The sequence below is a fragment of the Colletotrichum truncatum genome (assembly GCF_014235925.2).
Source record: "Colletotrichum truncatum strain CMES1059 chromosome Unknown Contig_0003, whole genome shotgun sequence".
In the NCBI taxonomy this organism is placed as follows: Eukaryota; Fungi; Ascomycota; class Sordariomycetes; order Glomerellales; family Glomerellaceae; genus Colletotrichum; species Colletotrichum truncatum.
The window spans coordinates 4,517,122-4,541,812 of record NW_027222400.1 but is presented as its reverse complement, the minus strand read 5'-3'; the positions used below and the strand labels follow the sequence as shown (position 1 = coordinate 4,541,812).

Genomic DNA, 24,691 nt, shown 5'->3' with positions numbered 1-24,691 from the left:
GAAACTCGTCTCGACAACCACGTGGTAGTATAACTGTCGCCAAGCATGGGTGAGACCTCGGAGGGGTCCTGCGCCGGCGAATCGAATCCACCACGTGGGACGGGTCCTGAAATCAATAGGGAAAGGATCTGTTACACAAAGACCCCGTTGTAAGTGTATCTGAGAGAGAGAACCAACAACGCGCAAGTGTTTTGGATGGGAGGGGGGATGTCATTGCTTTCAAAAGTTGATGTGCGCGCGATTGAAATACTCATCGTCGCGATGGCCGAGTTGTACGGACAACCTGCCGTACTTCACGGCGGGTTACACGTCTACCTGTCGCCGTGATGGTTGCCAACCTCAGCAGGATGAAGAAAAGGCTTTCTCAATTATTTGGTGGTTATTCGGGTAGAGAGTCGAAGTCGCGTTTCAACAGCACGACGTCCGATGCTGAGTCCAGGTACAACCACCGGTGGGCACGCCTTGCCCGAGTACGAGCCTCTTTCCGAAAGGTCATCCTTCCAGCCGGGATTCTGATGTGTATTGCAGCAGCCGTCTTCACTAATCTGGTATGTCTGCCAATCTGTGGCTCAATGTTATTTGCTAACGTCAGACAGTATTCATTGGAGGCCGTCTACTTAGTTCATGACGCGAACTCAAGAAGGGCCGTCTCGCGGTCTCAACTCGAAGGCCTCAAGAACGCCGCTAATATCGACGCAGGAGGCCCTCGGAGGCTGAGACTCTTCATGCCTGCCGATGGTCCGCACATCAACCTGTGTAAAACTGTAATGTCTGCCGTGGCCCTCGGGTATCCGATGCCAACCATCCTCAACTGGAACGGGGAGTTCAACCGGCCAGATTGGCACTTTGCGGGCTCACACATCGCCAAGCTGGAATCTCTTTTAGCTGTCATTGACACCCTCTACGCGGAAGATGATGATGTGAACGAGAACGATTTGGTGCTTCTCGTTGACGCGTACGACATCTGGTTCCAGCTCCCGCCGTCTGTCCTCATAGAGCGGTTCCATCGTATCAACCGGGATGCGGATGCTCGTGTAGCAAAGCAGTGGGGGGAACACGGGTACACGCCGGATTTCCCGGTGCCACCTCCCAAACAGCAAATCGTCGTTACCACAGCAAAGGATTGCCAGCCGGATTGGGAGTCAGGGTCCAATCCTCGTTACGAATACTGGCCTGACTCGCCTCTGCCACCGGACTTCTACGGCGAGGGAACAGACAAGGTTCTGCCTTATGCTTTCGATTCAGCTAGGAAGTACAAGAAGATCCGGCCACGATGCGTCAACAGTGGGATGATCATGGGGACCATCGGTGCTCTGAGGGGCGCCTTGCAAAAGTGTAAAGAAAAGGTAGACATGGTCGCCATGAGCGACCGGCAGCTATGGAGTGACCAGGCACTATTTGCAGAGGTTATTGGGGACCAGGAGATGTGGAGGTACTGGATCAGAGGTTTGTTGTCAACATGGAATGGGACTACATCCAATCAAGAGGAACTGCCTCGGGAAGTACGAAGGGTCGCAGATCAAGCTCTCGCCGGGGAGGGCTTCGATTTTGGAATCGGGTTGGACTACGATTTTGCAACGATACCGCCTACCTGCTCGTCCGAAGATGACGGCTTCTTTGTCAGACTCGACGACACAGACGCCGTGATCAAGGAGTCTAAGAAAGCGGGCGTTCCAGGCGGCGTCAGGGTGAAAGGAATCCCTCCCGAGCTGGAACATGAACGGGACCCTTTGCCTGGTCTCAGCTGGGGGAAAGTGCCCCTCTACACCGACTTCTTCTTCGGCACCATCCCTGTCGGCATCCATCACAACGCCTACATATTTGGCCTCAAGCCGTGGAGGTTGGAGCACTGGTGGAACATGACCTGGTACTACCCCCACCTGCGGGAGCTGGTCACGAGTGCTCTGCAAGCGAACAGGAAGCTTATGCCGTTGGCGAGGTTACCACTGAACGGCGACAACGGGAGCGAGATGGTGTATTGGACGTCGAAGGAGGACGAGAAGATGGTGAAGGTGTTTGACAGGTCAAACGAGGAATCAAAGTTTGCCCCGATTAGTTGGGACGGCGTCTGCCAGAAAGGGAATAAGAGATGGTATGACGCTCTTTTTGGCGATGAAAAAGGTCCTCTGGAGATTTGATTTGGAGCGTAGAAGTAAAGATGCATGAGGACTTGTGGTTTGTGATTCTACCAAATTTTATGTCTGTCTATACTATATAATAACACTACAAGGCCTGCGCAGAATATAGCCTGTGCTTTCTCAAACCCACAATCTCTCTTTGACCACAGGGTTATATGAATTCATATATGACTGTTCTCACATAGCTGACAGACTACGTGTAATTCCATTGGGGTGCTAGAAAAATGCACGGCCCAAAACCCACGGCCACCCTCCAATAGCTCATGTAAGCGCTGGACACGACAATATCCATTTATTTGAAGGTGTAGGGCAGTAAAAGCCCCTATAGGCCCGATGGCACAGATGATAAACCATGATTTTAGCACAGAACTGTTACAAGAAGCCGCCCATGTTTTACAGTAACAAAGTGAAAGAGATAATATGAGGGTATCATGATACTAAACCACCAAAGCCAGAACGACAAATAGCGCCTTACAACGTAGCGTTTCTAACGATTCCATTCTCCAGTGACAGCAGAGGCGGCATTTCAGGAGGACTGGCACCATTGCGATATAGCCAGAGCCTCGAGAGATCCTTGACCTTAACGGTAGCCCTCCTGTGACCACCTCTTCTCCTGAAACGTTCTCCATGGACCTCAACTTCGTTGGCAAAGTCTCGACCCATATAAGAAACTGCAAAAGCCTCGCGGGCGTTTTGACCCGCATCTCCTTGACGTCCAATTTGAATCTCACTCTCCATAAACTCATTCGTGTCCGCGGCGCCGATGAAGTCTCCCGTCTCAGGGTCTTTTTCTAGAGGAAACATGCCATCGAGATAGTGCTGGCACAACTGGTGACCCCCACGCTCAGACGCCCTTACAAAGAGGCGGCCAATAAAGCGCGGCATGCTGTGGTTCGCAGTAAGAGATGTACAGAAGTGCAGGACTCCCCATATCGCCACGAAATCCGTTGTGTGGGCGTAGTGCTCGACATGACCGATAGCGCGATCGAGGGCTGCAGTGGAAGACTGAGATGATATCACGGACGATGATTCCTGAGGCAGGCTTGGTGGATGGGCGTGACCGTTTCCAGTTCCGTTAACACCAGCCGAAGCCCGGCGACTGAAACCCGTGGTTACAGGAGAGATGGAAACTGGGCTGCTCGTCATTTCAGCATGGGCCGTCGTAGTCGTGGTAAGGGTCATGGCCGAAAGGTTCCGTTGGGCCAGAGCTTGGGATGCGACGTGACGATGAGGGTTGTTGAAGTGGTTGGCGGCGTTTCCAAAGGTGTACACTTCCAGTTTCGAGAGGAGGTCCTGAGGTAACTCCTGCAAAAGCCAATCCAACACAAGGCCACCTTCAATTCCACCTTGGGAATGCAAAACGAAAACAACCTTGGAATACTGGGGGTTATACAATGTCTCTTTGACGATACGATAGCACATTCGCACATCGTAGGTGGCGTAGCCGAGATTTCTTTGAATCAGGCACTCGACGACATCGAAAAGAATACCCGAAGTCTGATTGTGGATGCCAAGGATAGGGCGCTTAAAGGTAAGGGCCAGACGGTTGAGGTTGTTCTTCATCCAGTGATCGCTGCTTTTGGTTAGCTACCGTTATTGGAGACCGTTTTATTTTGAGTCAACTTACCCAACAGCAACACCATTTAAGAATATCCATTTCTCGTGGGCATGTTGAGGCAACGCTGGCGCATATTTTTCGTCCGAGGTGTAAGTTAGGGTTGGGCCGTTTAGAAGAAGGCAGAGGAGGTGGTTGAGGGCAAAGAAGGCACCCAACGCGAGGGCATCAATCCAAAGGGGAAAGAATATAGTAAGTGGTAGTGCCAGAATGAAGAGAATCTGGAGAATGCACAGAACAACGTGCATGAAGATGCAGAAGAGGTTTTGCCTTGTAAAAGCCAGCTCGTCAAGCTCGCCAGAGTCGGCTGGGGTGATGGGCCAGACAATCCATGGCAGCGCCCATACGTATTGGAAAAAGTAGTAGATGTCGTATGCCAGCAGCTTGTACGGAAAATCGGTGTAGGAGTAATTGATGACGGTGCTGCCGCCAACTTGTGAACCCAAAAACCTAGTCGAACCCATCCTTTCTCTGCGCAGATTCTCGCGTCTCTCGTGTCGTACTCGATGTCGCGCAGACAAAGATGCTCCCAAACCTGGGATGCGAAGGATTCCAGCAACCATGACGACAGCGCTCTTATGAAAGCGAAATTAAAGTACGCTAAAACAGAAGTGAGTGACAGAAAGGGTATTTGATCAAGTGACCAGATTTCCTCACGGGCAGAGTCATTCGCAAAGGAAGAGAAGGTTGGGTGCTCACGAGGCATTATATTCCCCAGAACGAAAGACAGAGGGCACGCCAGTAAGACACCAGCAAACCCCAAGTAAGCAAACCAGGGATCCTAGCACTTCCTTGAGGGAAAATACCCGCTGCCCTCTGGAAAGATTCTCACGTAGACGATGCAGGTGCAGGGCTGAGTTGGCTGGGATTGACGACGGCGTTGTCCTTGGCTGGTCACTGGACCAGGGCACTCGCCAATTAGGGGCAACCGTCAGCACCACCTAGAGGGGGGCATTGGGGGCGCCACCCCGCTGCCGCTGCCTGCCCGTCTTTAGCTTCTATGGGGGCTGAGATGAGCACAAAAGGAGAAGAGCTGCCAGTGAGGTGCATATAGTCAGATCTGAACAGTGCATGGGAGGACATAATGCGAGGCTGTGGGATTTTTTCACCGAAAAGAAGCCAATGGCATGTCAGTAAATCTTATTGCAGGAGTGAAATCGGTATGCCCAGTGCCTAGTGCCTTAGGATTCTAGGGTGCATGTGATTGTTGTCCAGAGATGGTAAAGGGTATCTTAGGCGGGCTTACATACTACGTAGTAGTGCAGGAGAGCTGCTGCTATTGCTGCTGCTGTTGCCGCACAGTAAGTCGATGCGCCAATAGGAGTTGCCTACTGTCGTCATGCTTGACGTTGAGCGCCCAGCCAATCGGCACACCGTATCCGCGGAGTCATCCTCCTAAAATAAGACTGAGGAATTAAGACTTTGCCGTGCTTACGGATGCCTACCTTACTTCTGAGCGTTGAAAGGGCGATGGCGTTGCTGACCGAAATTAATTCAGGCAGCGTCCGTGGCTAAAATGCTGAAGTAAAAGTGGCAGCCTTGAGGACACCCATGGTTTGGGAGCCGCAGGCAGTCAACCTGAGGACCAGGCTTGGTATTCCGGACCTTGAGGTAATAGCCCGTAAGAAAGAGGCTTGGATAAGTGTCTCCTTTGTAGAGTGAGGCTGCGGTATGCGACCCAGCTGAGGCAAAAATCTACTTGCCTATCAGCTCAACTCCCGACGAGAAAGAAATCTCCTACTAATAGGCTATCCAAGTGATGTCCTTCCGTGACCCTGGCAAATCGACACTTATTTACCAAGCTACGAGACAGACTAGTATTAATTCGATACGTCTATACCAGTTAGTATATTGATAGGACACGCTACCTTGGATATGATTATTCGGACATCATAATCACGTCTAATTTATTATGGAATTAAACAAGTTATACAAACTTGGGCGGACGATGAAAGACAATGGCCAGAGACGGGACGAACTGAAGTGGTCCGTGCGCACTGCAACGGATGCTGTGTGGGATGCATGTATTGTTTGGTGGGGCAGTTTGTTGACCAAACATTGAACTTGCACCTTAGCCAGACCATCCCACCAAAGCGACGGCTACGCCAACAGCCCGCCAGACCTAGAACTCACGCTTTTGCCTAGCATAGTTGAAGTAAATTCAAAATGTCGTACCTATCAATTCACTTGGAGCAAATAGCTCTGTCGTGCGAAGGCATCGACTCTCTTCCGTACGTGCTACACCCTCCTATCCCCAAAGCTCAACTGACGCGCGACTAGCTTCCCACCGCCAAAGATCTTCACAAATGCAATGCTATACAACAGCGACATCACTTCGCTAATTCGCGATACCGAAGCCCATGAGCGCGCTCTGTTCTCCGTGCCCCCTCCCCCGGCCCCTGCGACTTCTCAGAACCCAGACCCGAAGCCGAACGGCCGTCGCCAGACCGTCTTTAACGTGGCCTCAGGCGAGGTCACAACTGGCCCTCCGACTGGTAGCAACCGTGGACTAGGAGGCGGCGGACCGCGCCGCCACACAGCCGTGTCTGCGGTGCTGGGAGGTGACCTGCACGACCAACTGCGCCGCGGTGAGCGCCAAGCGGCCAGCAAGGGCGGCGACGTCGATGTAGAGGTCCTCCTGCGTGGCGCGACGAAACTATGCGGCGTATACGCGCTTCCCGGGGCTTTGGAAAGGATCCCCCAGCTGAGGAGTCGCTACGCACACCAGACCAACACGTTGGCGTATTACGAGGCCAAGGTTGCCGAGCACCAGGCCGCACTTGAAAAAATGAACAAGGACCACTGGATGGGCGACGAGGAGGAGCCGGAAGCGGAGGAAGAGGAGGACGAAGATATGATGACCGAGGAGGACCTTAGGGCCGAGGAAGAGATAGTGCGCGAGCTCGACCGCAAGAAGCGCGACCTGCAGCAGCGGCTGAGGGCGATGGACAAGGATTTGGGAGAGTTGCTGAACATGTGAAGAACAGAAAGAACATTCCGGAGTGGCGCTTTATGACGGTTACGAACCATGATACCCAATGCGAAGCTTTCTCGAATGGTGTTACATGTTTTTATACACAGGCGGGGGTCATCATCATCTATATCAAAAGTCTTAACATAACATTCCCTCTTGTCCGTTTCCGCCTTGGGCGCCCTGCTTGGCTGCCACAAGCGTCTCCAAGAACTCGCCAACATCCTGCGCACCGCCAATCTCGTACTTGTTGTTAATGACAAAGTGCGGCACGCCCCTCACGCCCATCCGGTACGCGTCTTCGACCTCCTTGTCGACCTCGGCACCGCCCTTGCCCTGCTCAAGCCAGTTCTTGACTTCCTCCTTCTCGAGCCCACCTCTCGCAGCAGCGTTGATGAGCATGTCCCAGCTCGTGACGTCGCCGTCCTCCTCGAAGTAGCTCTTCATGATGGACTCCATCACGGCGTTCTCAACCTCGGGGCCCTTAGTCTTGGCCAGCTGTATCGTGCGGTGAGCATCGCGAGTGTGACCAATTTTGCCATTGAAGGTGAAGTTGAAGCCCTCAGCGGCTCCGAGCTTCTTCATACGCGCGTGCATCATCTCCAATCTGTCGGCGCCGAAACGTTCAGCCATGCGCTCATTCACCGGGACGCCCTTTTTGGGCGCCGTCGGGTCCAGGTAGTAGGCCTGCCACGTGACGTTGAAGGTGTCCTCCTTGCCGGCAGGGTAGGTCTTCTTGTAGAGATCAATTGCCTTGTTCAGACGAGCTTTGCCCAGGTAGCACTGTTTTTTTCTGTTAGTTGGAAAGATTCCCAGCATGTAAGTGAGATGAAGGTGAGGCTTACGAAAGGGCAGACAGGGTCTGAGATGATTTTAATGTTGAAGTTAGCCATTCTGCTTACTTGCCGTACTGCGCTCATTCGACCTTGTGATTGGATTAGACGACAGGGATACAGGCTGATTATTTTGGAGACTGCGAGTACTTGTGCTTGTATAACAAATTTGGATAGTTGAAAGAGGTAGTGCATACCATCTATTTATGAGATCGATCCGATCTTTAGATGCCGGCGGGACTCCGCCATGTACCGAGGCGTTCTTGATTACCAATCAAGGCGGGACCCGGTCCGGACGGAATCTTTTGGCGACCGGCGGGAGCACTTTGACCAGCAGGTTGCCCCGCCATTATTCAGCCTAGAGAGCCGTAGAAGCGGGACCAGAATAAAAGTTCCGGAACAGTATTGCCGCATGAAAGATTTGTAGTCACGGAGTACGCCGTGTCATTCCAAACCGTTTTGCGGGTTGGTGCACAGCCCAGCTCAAATCTCCGCAGCAATACCAGACCAGACCATCCCTTAAATATACCCAGTAACAAAGCTCCACTAGTCTTACACAAAGAAATGGGGTATCGTCTATTTTTCTTGATTCTTAATCAACCGAGTAGCGCTCCGTTGCCTCTCTCAACCTGTCTTGGTTACGTGAGCGGCGAGACTCGTGAGTCTCCCGCGGGTACCTCCGCCTGTCGTCCCTTCTCCACCTGGAAGGGTAAATCCCATCAGTGCTTCCCGATGAACCGCCGCCATTCGCACTGGGACTTTGAGACCGCCGACGTTTTGGAGCAACATTGGGATATTGCGCGGCGCGGTCCCAGTTCTCTAGCGACATATACGGGCTCCTGAGCCATGCTCTAAGTTCATGAAGCAGCAGCCGAGTGTTCTCCCGTCCCAAAAACTCCTGAATCAGCTCCTCAGCTTGGCCCATAGAGCCTTGCATGTCCACGGTTTTCAGAATCGCTATAATATATTCGAGCAAGAATTCTGCATTGTTGGCTCTGCGGCGCCGAACAGGGTCTGCCTCTAACTGAGGCGCATCGTTGTCGGGAGATAGAAACTCGAATACTTGTAGTTCGCGTCGAAGAAACGTACGAGCGCGCGATACCAACTCCGGGTCGGATGCGAACATCTGTGGCGTCAAGTCCCTGTACCTGGAAATGCGATTCGAGCCAACATGAAGTGAGTACAGCTGGTGGCGATAAACTGTTCGTCGGCGAGTAATTGTTTCATCTTGGGAGGGTGTAAAGCTCCGATATGAGGAGTGTACATCTGGTCGCCTTCGTCGTGGGCGTGCTTGGGAGTAATATCGCCTTTCTGGCTGAGCGGAAGTCGTGTCGTTTGCCGTTTTGGCCTCTTGCGGCCTCTCTGGAGCTTTAAATGTTTTCCATTGCTTGTGGTCGTCGCTGAAATCGTAGTGGACCTCCTTGATCTCTGTTTTACACAGCGGACAAGCTGTTCGCTGACCTAGCCATGTTATAAGGCAGAGATAATCAAAATTGCGGTGGTGGCATGGTTGTGCTTCGCAGCTTTCAGTAACCTGTTCGAGGCAGATGACGCAACAGTCATCGGCCGAAGCGCCCCGCTCAAGTTCCGTTGGTCTTGAAGATATCTCCTGTAACGTGGTCTGCAAAACAGTTGAATGGAGGTCTCGCGTATTCGAGCTATCGCTTCTCACCGCTTCGGGGGACATTCCAGAGACAGATTTAAGTGCAGAATAGAGGATTGGAGAGGTGACATGGTCCCTCAGAACTGAAGGTGTTATGCCAATATTGACGATGGAGCTAATAGCGGTGATTAGTCAGCTGAGGCCTGATTTCCCGATAAGATAAGCCTAGCATACTACTACCACTACCAGGCCGTGTACCTTTCGCGTTTAGTGGTTTCCTCAAAGACGCGTCCCAAACGCGTCTATACTCCACACAAATCCACCAAGGTACCATCAACTACGTACCCTGCACAATTCCTCAAAGCCGACTCTCGCACGACAAACTACACACACTCAATGACGTATACGTCCGGCTGCTAGCATTTATTCCGACATGGACGAGAAGACAAAGGCAGAATACGAGTCGCAGTCCCAGAAACTCCGCGCAGAACTCAAGAGCTGGGAGAGCTCTTGGGCCAAATCCCATGACGGGAAAAAGCCTGGAAGGGATGACATCAAGCGTAACGCTGACATCGGTATGAAGACACTTCAAATGATCTGAAGTTTCGAAAGACTGACGCATGAGCAGCGCAAAAATACAAGCAGTATAACAAAGTACGCGATATTTTGTCGGGAAAGGTCCCCCCTCCTACCAAAGAAGACCAGGAAACAAAAAGAAGAGACGACCCAGCGCCGACAGCGACGCCCTCGAAACGTCACAGACATGTCGAAACCCCCTCAAAGAAAAGATCGAAACTCGAAGATGCAACTTTCGTTAGCACCCCCTCAATGCCCAAGACTTTGTTTAGTCCAGTTGCCCCAAGATCCATAGGCCCGACGCCGCAGCGCGATGGCAGGGTCCTGGGTCTTTTTGACCTGATGGTCGAGCGCGAACTTGGTACACCATCGAGGAAAAATGGGTCGCTTAATACAACCGCTGACTCAAGGCCATTGACAACGCCGAGGAAACGTGCCGCACCCATGGACGAGGAGAGCGATGCCAAACTTGGACGAACTCCCATGTCAACAAGCAAGAGACAGATGCTGGACAGCTTCATGACGCCACTGAAGAACAAAGAAGGAAATGTTTTGGATGCAAGGACACCGACTACAGTTTCAAAATTACAGTTCAGCACGCCGTCTTTCCTCAAGAGACACACTCAGCCACCGCCGACCGAGATCAACGACTTCGCTGCCCCGCCACTCCGCTTACCTAGGAAACCTATGGTTCGTGGCCTCAGCGCCATTGTAGCTAGTCTAAGGAAAGTTGAAGAAGAACAGCTTGACGACGACCTCGAAGCTCTTCGAGAAGCAGAGGGTGCAGAGGCACAGCCAAAGGCATCTTCGAAGCCGACAGAAGATTTACTTGCGGCTGATAGCCAAATACACTTGCCTCTAGGTGGCTTCGACGATGAGGCAATGTACGATAGCCCGGACGAGGAACAGTTAGATCGGGATGGAAAGCCGTTGAGAATATTCAAAAAGAAGGGGCAGAAGCGTACAACAAAACGATCCAATATGAAACCCACCCAGGTCAAAAGACCGTTAGCTACAGTCGAGAACGCGGTACAAGACAACGATGACAACGAGACTGTGCCGGAAACACAGGCCAATGGTATGGCGGATGACCTGCCTGATGAACTGGCAGATATGGAGTCTGACTCTGACTTTGACGATACTTCTTCAAAAGCCAGCGGCGCCAAGAAGACGGAAAAGGTGGGAACAGTCAAAAAGGCCGTTAGAAAGGTGAACGAACTGGCACATGCAAACTTCCGCCGGTTGAAGTTGAAAAATAATGGCGCAAAAGGAGGACCAGGGTACAACAGCAGATTTCGACGGCGGCGCTGATACTATGGTGGCAATTGCATGGAACGGCGTTCTAGCAAGCGAATTCGCGATTTACGGCGTTGATGAGTTTATGCCCAGTATGTCATTATCATTAATCATGAGCAAACTATCTCTCTTGGGGTATAGAAAAACAGCAATCTCGTGCCCTAGTCAACCAAGAAAACGGCTCTTCAAGCGTAGCGCAAGAACAAACAAGTAAAATGTCGCAAAATCGCAGCTGATGGACACCATGAACCAGGACAAACCGGCGGAAAATACGACGCGGTTCAAAAGGAACCGATCTTCATCCGGCATCTCTGCTGGTATTTCGCCGTCCTTCTCTAAAAGCCAGTCCATCTCATCCCAGGCACCTTCATCTTCATCAACCTGGCAGAGTTCCAGCTCTATGAATCTGTTAATCAGATCTTGGCCGCGGTTGATTCGTTGCTGAATCCGACCCAAACAACGTCGTGACTGATCATCTTTGGCTGCCGACAGTATACACTCCCCCTTTCGAACGACGGGCGGCACCGAGTCCTCGATCGTCTGCCTGTAGCCCTCCGATTTATTCTCAAATTCGGAAAGCAGCCACACCACTGCAACGTGATCCTTGAACAGTGTCCACATCCAGCAAAATGCCAGAGCGGCCTGCTGGAGCATGTTTCTCAGTACATCCTGCGTGTCAAGGCCGTGAAGTTGTGCCCCGCAGCAGTTTATCAACGCCTGCTGCCGGTTAAGAATCTCACGGTAGCTGCGCAGACGGGGTGGTTGCGCTTTGTACAAATGAGGGTTCCATTTCTTTGCCCTCTCCTCGAGAACATCTTCAGAATGCCATCGTTCCTGCCAGAAAGAACCCCAGAAGCCGGTAATATTGTCAGAGATTGTCTTTGAGACCGGAATGGCTTGGAACAGCTTCGCTTTCCAGAAGGATGACCAATCTGTCGCTAGCACAACGTGAAGAAGAAAACCGGCCACGTCGCTAGCAAGAAATTCGGGCATTAGCTTCGGCCTCTGCAGTGTTCCCATGATGTCGAACTCTCTAATACGACTACCCAGCCGTGAGGCCGCCGGGGCTCCAGAGGGCTTTCGTGTCGAAGATGTCGAGCTCATGTTTCCCAAGGTTTTGGGTGAGGGAGTTCGCGCAGTTCAAAGGTCGATTCATTCTAGCCATGGTTCTAGCCCGGCGTGGGAGGCAATCCTTTTTGATGTAAAATTATTACAGCATCCACAATACAGGTTATGCATCATAAGCACAACACGCCCGCTGAAGAAAAACAATGTGAGCGCCCTGAATCAGAGTTATGCGCTGGCAGGTATCTAAGCACTGGAGAACGAGTTACTTGTTTGGGGTAATTTCCAGCAATGGGGCGAAGCTGACAGGAAGGCGTCTGAGGTAAGACGGCACCCACATGTAAGCGGCACTTTAACCCAGAATTGGGTTTCCGTCCACCTTATTTGCTCCGAAGAGGCTCGGATGAGGAACAGAAGGATCTACCGACCATCAGCCCTTTGGGCGCCTTTTCAACTGGATTGGGGATGGTCGCACCGCCCTGCAGCGCTCAGTCCGGGTTGGCGGTACCAGGCTATGAACGTTCCCACAGTGATTCCTTTGTACATGACTGTTCCCTCTCTGTCAATCACAAGCAAACTTATAATTGGTCCTGCTTCAAGCCACCCTCTGGAGCATACACAACGGCTTAGTGGATACACTCAAGTAACTGTACCGTAATCTTACTATCACAGCTGTTGAGTTGCGGCTTGCTACCGCCGAATCACTTTAAGTCATTAGGACTAGAAGCGACTCACGGTGTTGCCATAGTAGAGGATATGGTGTATGAAATGTAATTGGTGCCTCTTTGTCTATGCTACTTCTGCTGCCGCTTCCACCGCAGTTACGATGGGAACTTTTTCAGCATCTAATGCTTTGGTCAATACGTCCGTTTGTGTCTGATTTCTGGCCAGTTCTTCCTCGGCCGCGGCATTCAGCCTCTCCCACATCTTCTTTCTCAACTCTAACCCGTCGAGGAACACCTGGTACCACGAAGGTTCGAACGGCGGTAATCGCCTTCCGACCCCGTTCTCGGCGTCGCCCGCCAACGTGCGAAGGGTCTCAAAGTACTCTTCAAAATGAGGATGCACAAGTGAGAATTTGGCATTGTCGCCCTTTTCCGCCACGCGATCGGCCTCCCATTTTGCCTGCTCTTCTGAGGGCGGCAGTCGTGCTCGACCGGACAACACACGCGCCGCAAGGACGGCTTGCCACTCGAAAATCTTGAACGTCAGGCCCGCCGCGACGGCACCGATGAATAACAGCGTGGGGTCGCGGTGGTAAACGACGTGCTGGTAGAGCCCCGTTACGCGATTATTACGGACCTCCACCGAAGGCAGAAAGGGAAGAGTCCAGGTGAAGCCTGTGGCGAAGACGATATTGTCGACGTCTGAAACGGACCTGCCATCGACAAAGTGTACCGTCCGGCCCTCAATACGGGAGATTGTAGCCTGGCGGGAGATGCTGGGATGGTGGAAGGCACCATCGCCGAAGTAGAGGTTTGCTTTGCGGCCGTTTACCACGGAATAAACCGGGAGCTGTGCTGTTTTAACCAGGTCGACTGAGATGTCGGCCCCAGAAACAGAAGCACCGACAACGACGACGCGCTGACGAGGTGAGGTTAGAGACGATTGTCAGCTGCGGAAGGGAAAATGACCAACCTTGCCGCGGAAGTGGTCCTTTCCACGGAAGAGCTTGCTATGTATTACACTGCCAGGGCGAGCTTTTTCAAACTCGTCGAGACCCTCGATCTTGGGGATATAGGGAACCCAGTAGTGTCCTGTCGCGACGACAACTGCGTCAAAATACTCTACCCACCACTCATCCTTCTCCTCGCCTTCCTTTCTAAGGGTCACCTTCCATTCATCGCCAACCTTCTCGGCATGTTCAACGGTGGTGTTGTACGACACGAGATCCTGGTACCCGTTCCGGTTGACGAGGTTTTGGATGTAATCTCTAATAACGGTCCAGTGGCGGAATGGCGTTGTGGGGCCGTGAAGGGCGATCGAGTTCGCGGTGCGCTCCTCCGGGATCGGGCCATCGGTGAAAGACATGGGGATGCTGTCTACATTGGTCTCGAGGTAAGGGTAGATACCGGACTCGGTGAAGCGCGGGGCCGCTTGTTTCGGGGTCTGCGCCGGAAGGACATCCGGGACCCGGATGGGCCTGTCGGCGGTGCGATCGGCGAGGGAGGAGAAATCGGAGAGGTGAGGAGGCTGGGTCTGGTCACCAATCCTGAAGACGTTATGTCAGTGCATGTGAGTGGCCCAGGACGTATCCCGCCTTTCATCCCCGTCTCGTTTCATCTTCTTCCAAGCCATCTCACACAGGTTATCTCATCCGACAGCGGAGTATGCAGCCAATCTGCTCGGGTGGCCGACTTGCCAGCTCCAAATTACTTGGATCGGTTGAATGCATTATGCAGCAGCTTTTTAAAATACCCATCCGGGTGCACAACAGGCTCACGTCTCCATATGACAGACGCGAATGGCTTGATCATAAGCGACAATATGCCCCCCTCGCTGGGGTCCTGAGCCATCAAGGTGTTCGGAATGCCTGCATGCGCACCGAAGGGCCCCCCATGTTTGCGGAACTCCCACGAAACGTTGGAAAGCAAGCAAAGTCCAATGAGAAGAAACAACTCACCAGCAACCTCCCGCCGCCTCTCGGCGCTCGAAAACACGGATGACGTCGAAAGCCTTCTCTTGAGCCAGAGCGTCAATGGTCACGGCCCCTGCAGGCCCCGCGCCAATGACTGCGACCCTTTTGATTGCGCCCATGGTGATGCGCTCAATTGATGCCTACAGAGAAAGTTCAAATAATGTGAAGTATGTAAAAGAGAGATGAAGAAAAGAAAAACCTCAGGAGCTTCAAACGAACAGATAAGCGCAACCGAAGTTTGCCGCTGGCGCCTATAGTGCGAGTCGAGCTACTTTTCAAAAATGTCTCCCGACGGCGCGGATTCGGCTCATGGCGGGGGGGAAGAGGGCAACAGCAGGGGGCAGAGGTCCCCGCTTTAGTGGTTGCCCACCTAGCGAGGTGCAGATTTGGCCCAATCATGCCGTCGCAAACCGCCTGACGGGGTAGTTTTGTAGGGGGGTGCGGGGGGGGGGGGTTGATATCTATGGCGCGATGCGCGAGTAGAAGGTCGCATCTCTGTGCTATTGTTCATATTAGCGCTCGATGGCGTTATCCCGCAAATCGCAAACGTTATCAACCCCGCTGCCCCGGGCGGAGGGGGGTTCTTTGCCGGAGGCCGGTCCGATGTGGGGTATTCGGACGGAAGAAAAATAAACTTTATGGTGGGTAAGGTAAGGACGAGGACTGGACGGCAGACGGCAGACGGCCATCAGGGTTCAATTACATGACGCCATACCGCTCCCCCTCCACCCCTTCTCGAAAAAAAAATAACAGAAAAGGAAATGGGAAAACAAAGGCCTGGGCCTCGACCCTGGATTCCAGGAATTGGCCTATGATTTAATTCTTGACTAACAACCCCATTGACGCACGTCAAAAAGATGGGGGAACCGAAGAGGGAACAGGGATGGCAGAGGCAGGGGGCCGGGATGGTAAAAAGCCCTGAGAGTACCTGGATGGCCAGCCGAAGATAAGGCAATATGAATAAAGACAGTCGCTCTTCTGCCTCTTGAGACGCTGTTGAGGCACCGGTACGATCGACTTCTAGGCCGACATGATGGGTTTGCCGACGGATAAAAGGATGGTGTGCGATACGCCGACTGACCAGTCGGTCATCACGGCAGATGACAAGTTGGAATGGGATATGGAACAGGAGAAGAAGGCGAAGAGGAAGTGGGTTTGAAGTGTCTCCGTCCGAGAGGACATCGGCCACAGCGGGCGCTGACTCCGATTTCCCAGGATCGACATGACGGTGCTGCCGCTCCTCGTCCTCGGCCTCCTCATGTTCCAGCTTGACCGCATGAACCTCGCCAGCGCTCTCACAGCAGGGTTTGCCAGGGATATCGATGTGGGCCAGGATACCATCAACTTGGGAAACCAGCTCATGTTCATGGGCACCGTCGTGCTGGAGATTCCGTGCAATCTCCTTCTACAATGGGTGCGTTTAAGCGTGTAACCCCCTTTACGACCAGGCTCTTCAGAGCTATTGTAACTGACGAAGCGTCCTAGTTCGGCCCACGGAAATGGATATCCCTTCAAATCTTGCTCTTCGGGCTTGTAGGCACTCTCCAGGTTCTTGTCAAGAACCGCGCGGGCTTCCTCGCCATCCGACTGATGCTCGGCCTCGCGGAGGCCGGCTACATCCCTGGGTCAATATATACACTCTCGACATGGTACACGAAGAAGGAGCTGGCCAAGCGCGTCGCAATCTTCATGTTTGGGCAATTCGGCGGTAACGGCCTGAGCCCATTGCTCGCATCAGGGATACTGAAATTGGACCGAAAGCTTGGGCTGACGGGATGGCAATGGCTTTTTCTGCGTAAGACTTCCTGTTTGGTCATTATTTCTTCAAACCAAAAACTCCGAGACATGCTGAACATGTACTGTTTGCAGTTGAGGGCCTTGCAACTCTCGTAGTAGCTCTAATGTTCATCTTCCTCCTCCCCGGCTCTCCCGACACCCCCAAACCGATGGGCAGTCCCGGCATCGTTCGTTTCTCATCAACCGAGCAAGACATCCTCCAAAAGCGCCTCGATTCCGATGGCGACGAAAAGAAGCGCGGCGTTAATGGTATCGAGATCCCCTGGGCCCTTGTTTGGAAGACGGTCAGTCACTACAAACGTTGGCCACATTACATCTCCACCTTCTGTGTGTTCTCGACTTGGTCGCCATTGACGACGTATACCCCTTCGATCATCATGTGAGTCCTTTCTATCCGCATTGCTGGAGACCATTCTGACTTTTTTTTTTTCTTTCTAGGGCACTCGGGTTCGATCGCATCAGCGCCAACGCCCTTGCGGCTGTGGGCGCCACTCTCGCCCTGGGTGTTGTGTTTGCATTTGCAACTTTGAGTGACAGAACAAACAAGAGAGGAGGAGCAGTCCTGCTGGCTCATGTCTGCTATCTGACCATCTTGGTGGTTGCGCGCAGCGTTCATCCGCATGTCGGTAAATGGTCGAGGTGGGCATTGTGGACGGCCATCAACAGCTTTTCAGTGGCCTATCACCCGACGCATAACACCTGGGTACAGGTCAACTGCCGCGAGCCAGGCGAACGAAGCATTGCAATTGCGTAAGTTTCTGCAGCGATAATCCTTAGAGATGCAAGAAATATTGACTCCTGGCTAGTATGTGGGTGATGTCGGCCATCAGCGGTCTGATGGTCGGTTCACAGTTTTTCAGAGGCGGTGATGCGCCGTTGTAAGTATCTTCATCCATATCCGACGACTCACTAAGCTAACAATACAACAGCTACGACAAAGGTCTGTTGACCATGATTATTATGGTTAGCGTCGGTATGGCATTTGCGCTGCTCCAGGAGCTGGTGTATTTCATACACAACAAACGGGTGGCGCAGGGAAAGCACAGGCCGAAAGATGGATCGAAGCCATATGTTTACGTCTTTTGAAGAAGATTCAACGGAAGCACATATTTTACGATGCTATGAAGAGTTTTAAGGGCAAGGAGAAAAGGCACCACAAGTGGCTTGGCGTCAGGCGTTGTTGTGTGCATGAGACGAAGGATAGAAAAAAAGAGAGAAGAGTACTTGATTATAGTTCGCCCTCAGTTCTGTGGGTACGAGAGTTACATAATATGAGAAACATCATTTGTATACAAGATTAACACAGGTTAAATTAGAATTTAAAACTATCGTATATAGCAACTACTTTTCCAAACTGAATCTAACATGTGCTCAGTGAGCGTGGTCGTGGCCGTGAATGTGCTCATCAGAGCGCTTGTTCATGCCAGGCTTTCCAACCCACTCGGTGCCGTGGGCGCGGAGCAGACGAGTGACTTCGCCCATGTTGACACCCAGGGCCTTTTCAATGTACTTTGGCAATTCGGTGTTGTCCCAGTTGCCAGCCATGTCGGCCTTGATAGCGCGGCCATTCTCACCAGCGCCGTAACCATACAGGGTAATGTCAGACGCCGTATGGCCGCCCGTAGACCAGTGAACACCGGCCTTGCTCGCAAGCAAGTTACCAAGCTCTGTGTCAAGATCGCGAGAAGCGAGCAGGGTGTTGACTTCGGCGTCCGTGGCGCTGGCGAGGCCATACTCGGAAAGAATTTCGCTAATAAGGAAGGCCTTCTTGTCGGGGCCCTTGTAGTCCCCCCAGATTTTCATGAGGGCCTCGGTGGAGGCGTTGACCTTTGCAAAGGGCAGCGGGTTGAATCCGTTGAGAGTCAGGCCACCGCACTCGTGGTCTGCGGCGGACATCATCATGGTGTCAGGGTGCTCATCAATCCACTCGCGGACAAAACCCATGACCTCGTTGTAGTGAATAGTGTCGAAGAGATGGGCGGCAGGGTCGTTGGCGTGGCCAGCGTGGTCGATGCGAGAAGCTTCAATCATGAGGAAGTAGCCCTCCTCCTTGCAATGGGTAGCGCGGTGGAGAGAGTTGAGAGCAGTCTCAACCATCTCTAGAAGGGAGGGCTCTTTCTCAGGCTGGCGAGATCGGTCAATCTCATACATCATCTGGCCTAAGGTTCGATGTTAGTTACTCATATCTGAGAACCGGGGAGACCTTGTTAACGTACCATCGTTGAAGAGACCGATGTAAGGGATGTGGATGTCACCAAGACCCTTGTTCAAGGCATCAAAGGCGGAGCGGTTTTGCATGACATGGTAACCATGTTCCTTGGCAAAGCCAAAAAGATCGATCTCATCCGAGCGGCAGGAAGTAGAGTCTGAGTCGGGCTTGAAGTAGCATCGACCACCACCGAGCAGGATGTCGGCAACGGGGCCGAGCGGATGGCCGTAGCCGATCTCATGCTCCGCAATTTTTTCATAAGAGTTACGGTGGGCAGCGTGAGCCGCATAGCCTAATCTCGGGTTAGCCATCATACCAGTATGGTTGGTTGGACTAGCATACATGCAGGGGTAGCGTGGTTAATGGTGCTAGTTACGACCAAACCAGTCTTCATGCCCGCCAACTTTGCTGCTTCAAGAATAGAGCCAACAGGCTCACCATTAGGGTCGACGCCAATGGCTTGTGCGTGTTAGCCGCTGTACTTGAATGTGTTCGCTTCGTGACACTGCTCACCATTGTTGTACGACTTGACACCACATCCAAAAGCAGTGGCAGAGGCGGCGGAGTCCGTAATCAAGTTGTCGCTGGCCAGAGTACGGACGTTGCCGAGAACCTAGAGCGAAATTTAGTACGAAAGCACTCTTAACATGCTTGCTCGAGCTTACCATCTTGTCAGCCGCAAGCTGGATGCTCACGGGAGCTCCGGGGTTCTGACCATTCTGGATCAGGGAGACATAATCACGAGCCATCGTCTGACTTGCCGGGCCGTATCCCTGTGGCCAAGTTTTAGTATGATTACATACAAAGACGTCCAGGTTAAGTACTAACATCAGGAACAATGTAAATGAAGTTCTTGACATCGGGTGCCGAAAGGGCGGTCTGCGCCAGGGCGGCAACGAGAACGGTGGTAGTACGCATCTTGACTCGTGAACCAGTGAAGGTGTGAGTTAGAAAGATGCAGGATCCAGTGAGCTGAACAAGGAAGTAGAGAAATGAGATCCTCAGGGTGGTGGCAAGAGAAATTTCTGCTCAACTATCAAGGTAGCAGAAAACATGGTACAGCCATATAAATACTCAACCTTCATTGCCTTGGCTCCATTTTCTGTAGAGCAGCTCAAATGGTGCATTTGCCGGTTACAACCGTCTAGCACTGCATTCTCGCTTGGCATGACGGATAGCGTTCAATAGTAGCAGCCAGTTTGGGCATGGGGATAGCACTAATTCTCTGTAACCGTTGGAAGGAATTTCCAAGATGTCGATAGGGTAAAGAAGAAGAGAAAAGTTCTAGGATAAAGCTCTTTCGAAGGAATCACAACGAATTGCTCCGTCACCTGCTGCAGATAATCAGCAGCGTACCTGAGAGCCAAGCCGCTTCATCGTCCGGGGTGTGGCTTGGCGACGGGAGAATGATCTCCACTCGTCCCAATGGACGCCACCAGATAGAGAACGTGCTCATTGAGATGTTGGCAGGGAAGCATATTTCAACGTCTTCATCTCCTCGTATGCACCTTGGCTGGCTATTCAAGAGGGGAAGGTGGCATGAGCATTGCAGGCCACGTGCCTCAAGCAACCGTACTCTGATAAGACATCAAGCATCTGACAGGTTTTTGTCCTCGTTAATTAGTTAATTACGGCTAAGCACCCCCGGCTGCCATGTAAATGTCGCCCCAGAGACAATCAGAAATCCGACATACCCTGCAGAGTGCAACGAGGCATGCACAAACCTTCGTTAGCCCCGACGATATGCGCGGCGTATAACAACAGTCACGGTATGCTAGAGGCAGAAAGTCTGAAGGAGCTCCAGCATCTTTCACTTCTCCTGGTAAGCAAACCTATTGTCGAGCGTGCCTTAAACCGAGCGGAAGAAAGCGTCCTAAATTTTGAGGATGCACAGTCTTGTCTATATTTTCATTTGCCCTTAAATCATCGGTACTTCTGCACTGGAAGTGGTTTACTTTTCCTTCTATTTGTTGTAGTAGCCTTCGTCGTGGTTTACCTTGATGTTCAAATCAAATGTTACTTTGTGGTCAGCAATCAGGGAATACTCACCAGCTGCAGCACTTTAGTACGACGCATCTCACAGTGGTGTGTGTGTGTTTTAGACAAAACTGATGTCGACAGCAAGAAACATAATCAAGGCTGAACACTCAAACGATTGGGAAGGTCCTCACAGCTGGTAGAGACTTTTAATTCGGCCTTGTTTGAGGCATCAAAAAAGCCAAGGAAGGTCCTCAGCGACGTTCTGGGGTGATACTCGGCCGAAACATGCCAATAGACAGAGACGTTTGTGGCGTATATGAGTTGGTGTCACGATGTTTGAAAAAGTGACGTGGAAGACAAATACGCATCCAACCATAAGGAGAGTAGATGCAGCGAGGGTGAGGAGGTTGTGGCCGATTTATCTTTGAATGCCCTGACGAGAGGTGGAGATGACAGAAGAAGCACAGATGGCGGGGATGAGTGATTTCGTCCAACGCTTTCAGTGAGTCTTTGGGCCAAGTGCCCCTCAAGCTCCACCTGCTCCAGGTGGTGTAAGCGCTGTTGTGGTGATTGGCTGTCAGCTCTCGGGAGCAGTACAGGGGTGCCCTGGCCTGCCAATTATAACTTCCCGCGCGTCTGCAGTCAACCTCACAAGAAACACACACAAGTAAACCCCTTCTCATCAAAAACGTTCCATTTCCTTCGCCAAATTCTCGTATTAACATAGGAATCAGGTCTAGTAAAGGCGCTTAACCAAACCGTCGGCTCGGGGAACCTGTCCGCCCAATCTGCTAGCTACAGTTACATCCTGGCCGCTAAAGAGGAAGACATCAATTGCATTGGATGAAAATGACCCAACCTGCCCGACCCTCATCTAAACTGTTACATTTATCTTGCCCAGTCGTGATGGGCTGTTTCGAATGCCTTCACAGCCCGGCTCATTGAATGGGTCGCGACCAGCCTAAAAGTTCTGGGCCCTCGAGGACCTTTCTTTTCTGACGTTCAAGTCCAGTCATACAAGATGGAGCTGCACCCACGCGTGCCTCGCGTCGGACTGTGTTCGAAACCCCGTCATCCATCAAGCAATCTTTCCTAGTATCTTCTGTTCATATCGACGACTGTCTTTCTCTCTGCGTCTTTGCTCGATTTCCTTGTGTTTCGCCTTTCAGTTCTTTCTCACGTCATTCTTTGCTTTAATGCCTCGTTTCTGTTCTTGATCTCTGTTGACCACTGCCTTTGTGGCTACGACGAGTTCATCGCTCTTTGTCGAGTGCAAAACAATATATTGTGGATACCAACTTATAATATTCTCTTCTTGACGAAGAGAACCCACGGCATTCTTCGCCAACCCCTACCAAACACCCTTTCCTTCAGCCCTCACAATGCTATCTAGCTTCCGCTTAGCAGACGTCTTGCTCCTCCTCCTCCTGATATCTCAGAACACGCAGGCTGGCCCAGTTAGACGTGCTGAGAAATTGTCAGTATATACCAAATCACTCCAAACTGCCACAATTAACCTCCATTGCAGCTTACGGAGTGACTGGAATTACACTACCAGTGCGGTAGCGAGTACCGCCGACACGACTTTGAGCGTAGCTCCAGATACAACGTATGTTGCTGTCGCCAGCATCAAGAGCTTCCACTTACATAGATACAGGGATCTTATCAATTCTGCCAGCTCCGTAGTAGCTCAGAAAGAAGAAGATGGGCCCACCCCGAGTCCCATCTTTGTAACCCTTGACGACACAACGAGGAGTACACCAGCTGCCACTCAAACCGAAGCCCAGAGTCTTTCCACACCGCCGGTTGAATCTACCTCAGGACCCCAGCCACCGCTTACAACCAGCTCTGAACCAGTATTCCTACCCCCGCCTCTGAGTACGATATCAGTACCTACCAAATTGACATCACTTCCTGGAGAATATGGTTCATCAACAAATACGGAGGATGCAACCAGTGTGCCTCCCACTCTCAGCTCTGTGACGTTGGCCCCATCTGCCACCACGAGTGTCCAGGATGGTTCGTCTCTGCTTCCCACAAACCCCGCGTCCAGCGCGGCTGGCGTTCCTGGTAGTTCCACTTCTCAGGCAACGCCTCTACAATCATCTTTATCCTTTGCCTTTCCTTTTTCGAGTGAAACAGCAGTAGCATCCACAACCACTCTTCTGGAGCAGCCTGCGGCGTCAGCTTCCAGCGCCCCTGTACTGTCCAGCAAAACGAGCGCTGATGTTGAGGCGTCATCGCCTCCGGCTGCAACGCCTGATGAAAGCATTGCCCCAACCAAGACTGCTGTAGCTACTTCCTCGTTATCAGACAACCTCTCATCGGCGTCGTCAACAGCGCCATCTTCATCTCAAACTTCCCCTCCGTCATCGGCCACCCTAAATGTTACAGGAACCCCAAATGCGGGTGTCCCTACAATCGACAGCTCCATCCCCGCTGGAACGGCCACTGTCTCGCCAGACATTGCTGCCATCAATCTCGCTCGCGCCAAGTCCTTCAACAAGCTCTTCGCCAGCCTTACGGAGCAGTCCGCCTGTAGCCTCGGACAAATTGCTTGTGTTGAAAGCAACGTCGGTAAATGCGGTCCAAATGGTGCATTCAACATCGAAAAATGCGGTGCTGGTCTGGCATGTTTCGCTCTCCCGATGAACACAACAGAAGGGGTCATCGTCGGGTGCTATAACCCTGCTGTTGCCAGTAACATCTTGGGAGAGCCTGCCGCAGCACCGGCTCCGGGTTCTTCATCCAGCATTCCTGCTCAAGCTCCGCCAGCGTCCGAGGTGATTTCTGAGGTCACGGCAACGGTGACGCCCATAGTTACCGCAACATCTACAATCCGCATCACTCCTCCCAGTAACCCAAACACAAGTCCGAAAGCTCCAATTGCCACTGCTACATCAACAGTTCTGGTCGCGCCGCCAGAAGTCGCGACCTCGGCGCCAGGTTTTACCACGACAATCATTGTCACTAGAACTGTTCAGCCTGATCCAGAGCCATCTACTACGACAGCGGCAGAGGATGAAAAGCCAACCCTAGAGACAACGCTGACGACATCCACTCGCCGTCGCAGCCGCAGCTCATCATCTGCCGCGGAACCCTCTGCTCCCACAACGTCCAACGGCATCATCGTCACTGACACCCTAACTTTTGCCCCAATTCCGTCAACCGTCCCCACAGTGCCCGTCGTGAAGGTTACTTCTAATCCCGATGTGTTAACGCTCAAAGTGACGGTCACAGAGAAGGAGACTTTAACCGTGACAAAGACGGAGAAGGAGGTCGAGACCATGACCTTGACGGTCACGAAAGTACAATAAGATAGAAGAGGAGCAGAGCGGCGGGAGGCGAAAACTGGCCGAATACCATAATAATACGCTGCCAAAGGCATAGACTCTTCATTTATAGCAATTGTTAGTCACCTCATATAATTTAGGAAGGGAAATAGCGCTGTTTTTTTTTTTTTTATGATTTTCTTTTTGAGAGAATCCGGAACGTTACATCTCCGGTCCAGTTAATACCAGCATTTGCACACCCTCATCCCGGTAATCTCCCTTCTTCTAAGACGGGCTAGATGATTGCTACTGCTGTTTTTCTCTTCGCTTTCTGTTCCTGTTACGCCACCGAAAGCCTCGCTACCGTCGTCATCATGTCCCGTGTAAACGTAATCACTCTTCCGTTGCCATCATAGCCTGTGCTATTGCGGCTTACTAGCTCTCCGCACGTTGGAATTAAACTTCCAGATCAAAATGGGGAGAATTAGGGATAATGTCTCCTTAAAAGCAAAGCCACAAGTATTGTTTTCACATGCAAGTCAATAGCCTAAGAAATGGAGCCAGTAATCGGCTTCTGGTATTGCCCATGGCTATGCTAGTCTATGTGATTCTATGCGAAAACTTCTTGCGCTGTCCAAAAGTCATTGGCACATCCCCGCTTAATTATCCCGTTCCTAATGCAATCCTTTTATGTGTTC

The 24,691-nt window shown here is 51.9% G+C and overlaps 11 protein-coding genes across 11 annotated transcripts; 5 read left to right on the top strand and 6 right to left on the bottom strand.

Moving 5' to 3' along the window:
- Window positions 1-326: 326 nt before the first annotated feature.
- Window positions 327-2,138, top strand: CTRU02_206109 (uncharacterized protein; the record flags this gene model as incomplete). Its single annotated transcript, XM_036728717.1, has 2 exons — window positions 327-548; window positions 597-2,138. 2 exons carry the CDS (start codon window positions 327-329, stop codon window positions 2,136-2,138), a joined length of 1,764 nt encoding a protein of 587 aa, XP_036579606.1.
- Window positions 2,139-2,609: 471 nt separating this feature from the next.
- CTRU02_206108 (uncharacterized protein) lies at window positions 2,610-4,316 on the bottom strand (the record flags this gene model as incomplete). The annotated part of the gene is made up of 2 exons (XM_036728718.1): window positions 2,610-3,711; window positions 3,766-4,316. The coding sequence occupies 2 exons, from the start codon at window positions 4,314-4,316 to the stop codon at window positions 2,610-2,612; spliced, it is 1,653 nt and encodes a 550-aa protein (XP_036579607.1).
- A 1,603-nt stretch (window positions 4,317-5,919) lies between these two features.
- Window positions 5,920-6,733, top strand: CTRU02_206105 (dash complex subunit spc34; the record flags this gene model as incomplete). Its single annotated transcript, XM_036728719.1, has 2 exons — window positions 5,920-5,984; window positions 6,034-6,733. 2 exons carry the CDS (start codon window positions 5,920-5,922, stop codon window positions 6,731-6,733), a joined length of 765 nt encoding a protein of 254 aa, XP_036579608.1.
- Window positions 6,734-6,865: 132 nt separating this feature from the next.
- Window positions 6,866-7,644, bottom strand: CTRU02_206107 (dsba oxidoreductase; the record flags this gene model as incomplete). Its single annotated transcript, XM_036728720.1, has 2 exons — window positions 6,866-7,507; window positions 7,570-7,644. 2 exons carry the CDS (start codon window positions 7,642-7,644, stop codon window positions 6,866-6,868), a joined length of 717 nt encoding a protein of 238 aa, XP_036579609.1.
- Window positions 7,645-8,149: 505 nt separating this feature from the next.
- Window positions 8,150-9,244, bottom strand: CTRU02_206106 (RING finger domain protein; the record flags this gene model as incomplete). The annotated part of the gene is made up of 1 exon (XM_036728721.1): window positions 8,150-9,244. The coding sequence occupies one exon, from the start codon at window positions 9,242-9,244 to the stop codon at window positions 8,150-8,152; it is 1,095 nt and encodes a 364-aa protein (XP_036579610.1).
- A 349-nt stretch (window positions 9,245-9,593) lies between these two features.
- CTRU02_206103 (DNA replication regulator sld2) lies at window positions 9,594-11,047 on the top strand (the record flags this gene model as incomplete). Its single annotated transcript, XM_036728722.1, has 2 exons — window positions 9,594-9,735; window positions 9,789-11,047. 2 exons carry the CDS (start codon window positions 9,594-9,596, stop codon window positions 11,045-11,047), a joined length of 1,401 nt encoding a protein of 466 aa, XP_036579611.1.
- Window positions 11,048-11,197: 150 nt separating this feature from the next.
- Window positions 11,198-12,136, bottom strand: CTRU02_206104 (dimethylaniline monooxygenase; the record flags this gene model as incomplete). Its single annotated transcript, XM_036728723.1, has 1 exon — window positions 11,198-12,136. The coding sequence occupies one exon, from the start codon at window positions 12,134-12,136 to the stop codon at window positions 11,198-11,200; it is 939 nt and encodes a 312-aa protein (XP_036579612.1).
- A 750-nt stretch (window positions 12,137-12,886) lies between these two features.
- Window positions 12,887-14,854, bottom strand: CTRU02_206102 (dimethylaniline monooxygenase (n-oxide forming); the record flags this gene model as incomplete). The annotated part of the gene is made up of 3 exons (XM_036728724.1): window positions 12,887-13,681; window positions 13,736-14,309; window positions 14,721-14,854. 3 exons carry the CDS (start codon window positions 14,852-14,854, stop codon window positions 12,887-12,889), a joined length of 1,503 nt encoding a protein of 500 aa, XP_036579613.1.
- A 914-nt stretch (window positions 14,855-15,768) lies between these two features.
- On the top strand, window positions 15,769-17,618 carry CTRU02_206101 (major facilitator superfamily transporter; the record flags this gene model as incomplete). Its single annotated transcript, XM_036728725.2, has 7 exons — window positions 15,769-15,884; window positions 15,951-16,149; window positions 16,221-16,530; window positions 16,605-16,911; window positions 16,971-17,282; window positions 17,339-17,410; window positions 17,462-17,618. 7 exons carry the CDS (start codon window positions 15,769-15,771, stop codon window positions 17,616-17,618), a joined length of 1,473 nt encoding a protein of 490 aa, XP_036579614.2.
- A 285-nt stretch (window positions 17,619-17,903) lies between these two features.
- Window positions 17,904-19,659, bottom strand: CTRU02_206100 (alkaline phosphatase; the record flags this gene model as incomplete). The annotated part of the gene is made up of 6 exons (XM_036728726.1): window positions 17,904-18,691; window positions 18,749-19,033; window positions 19,084-19,200; window positions 19,255-19,354; window positions 19,407-19,514; window positions 19,570-19,659. The coding sequence occupies 6 exons, from the start codon at window positions 19,657-19,659 to the stop codon at window positions 17,904-17,906; spliced, it is 1,488 nt and encodes a 495-aa protein (XP_036579615.1).
- Window positions 19,660-22,103: 2,444 nt separating this feature from the next.
- CTRU02_206099 (prefoldin subunit) lies at window positions 22,104-24,038 on the top strand (the record flags this gene model as incomplete). The annotated part of the gene is made up of 3 exons (XM_036728727.1): window positions 22,104-22,198; window positions 22,250-22,330; window positions 22,379-24,038. The coding sequence occupies 3 exons, from the start codon at window positions 22,104-22,106 to the stop codon at window positions 24,036-24,038; spliced, it is 1,836 nt and encodes a 611-aa protein (XP_036579616.1).
- Between the last annotated feature and the right edge of the window lie 653 nt (window positions 24,039-24,691).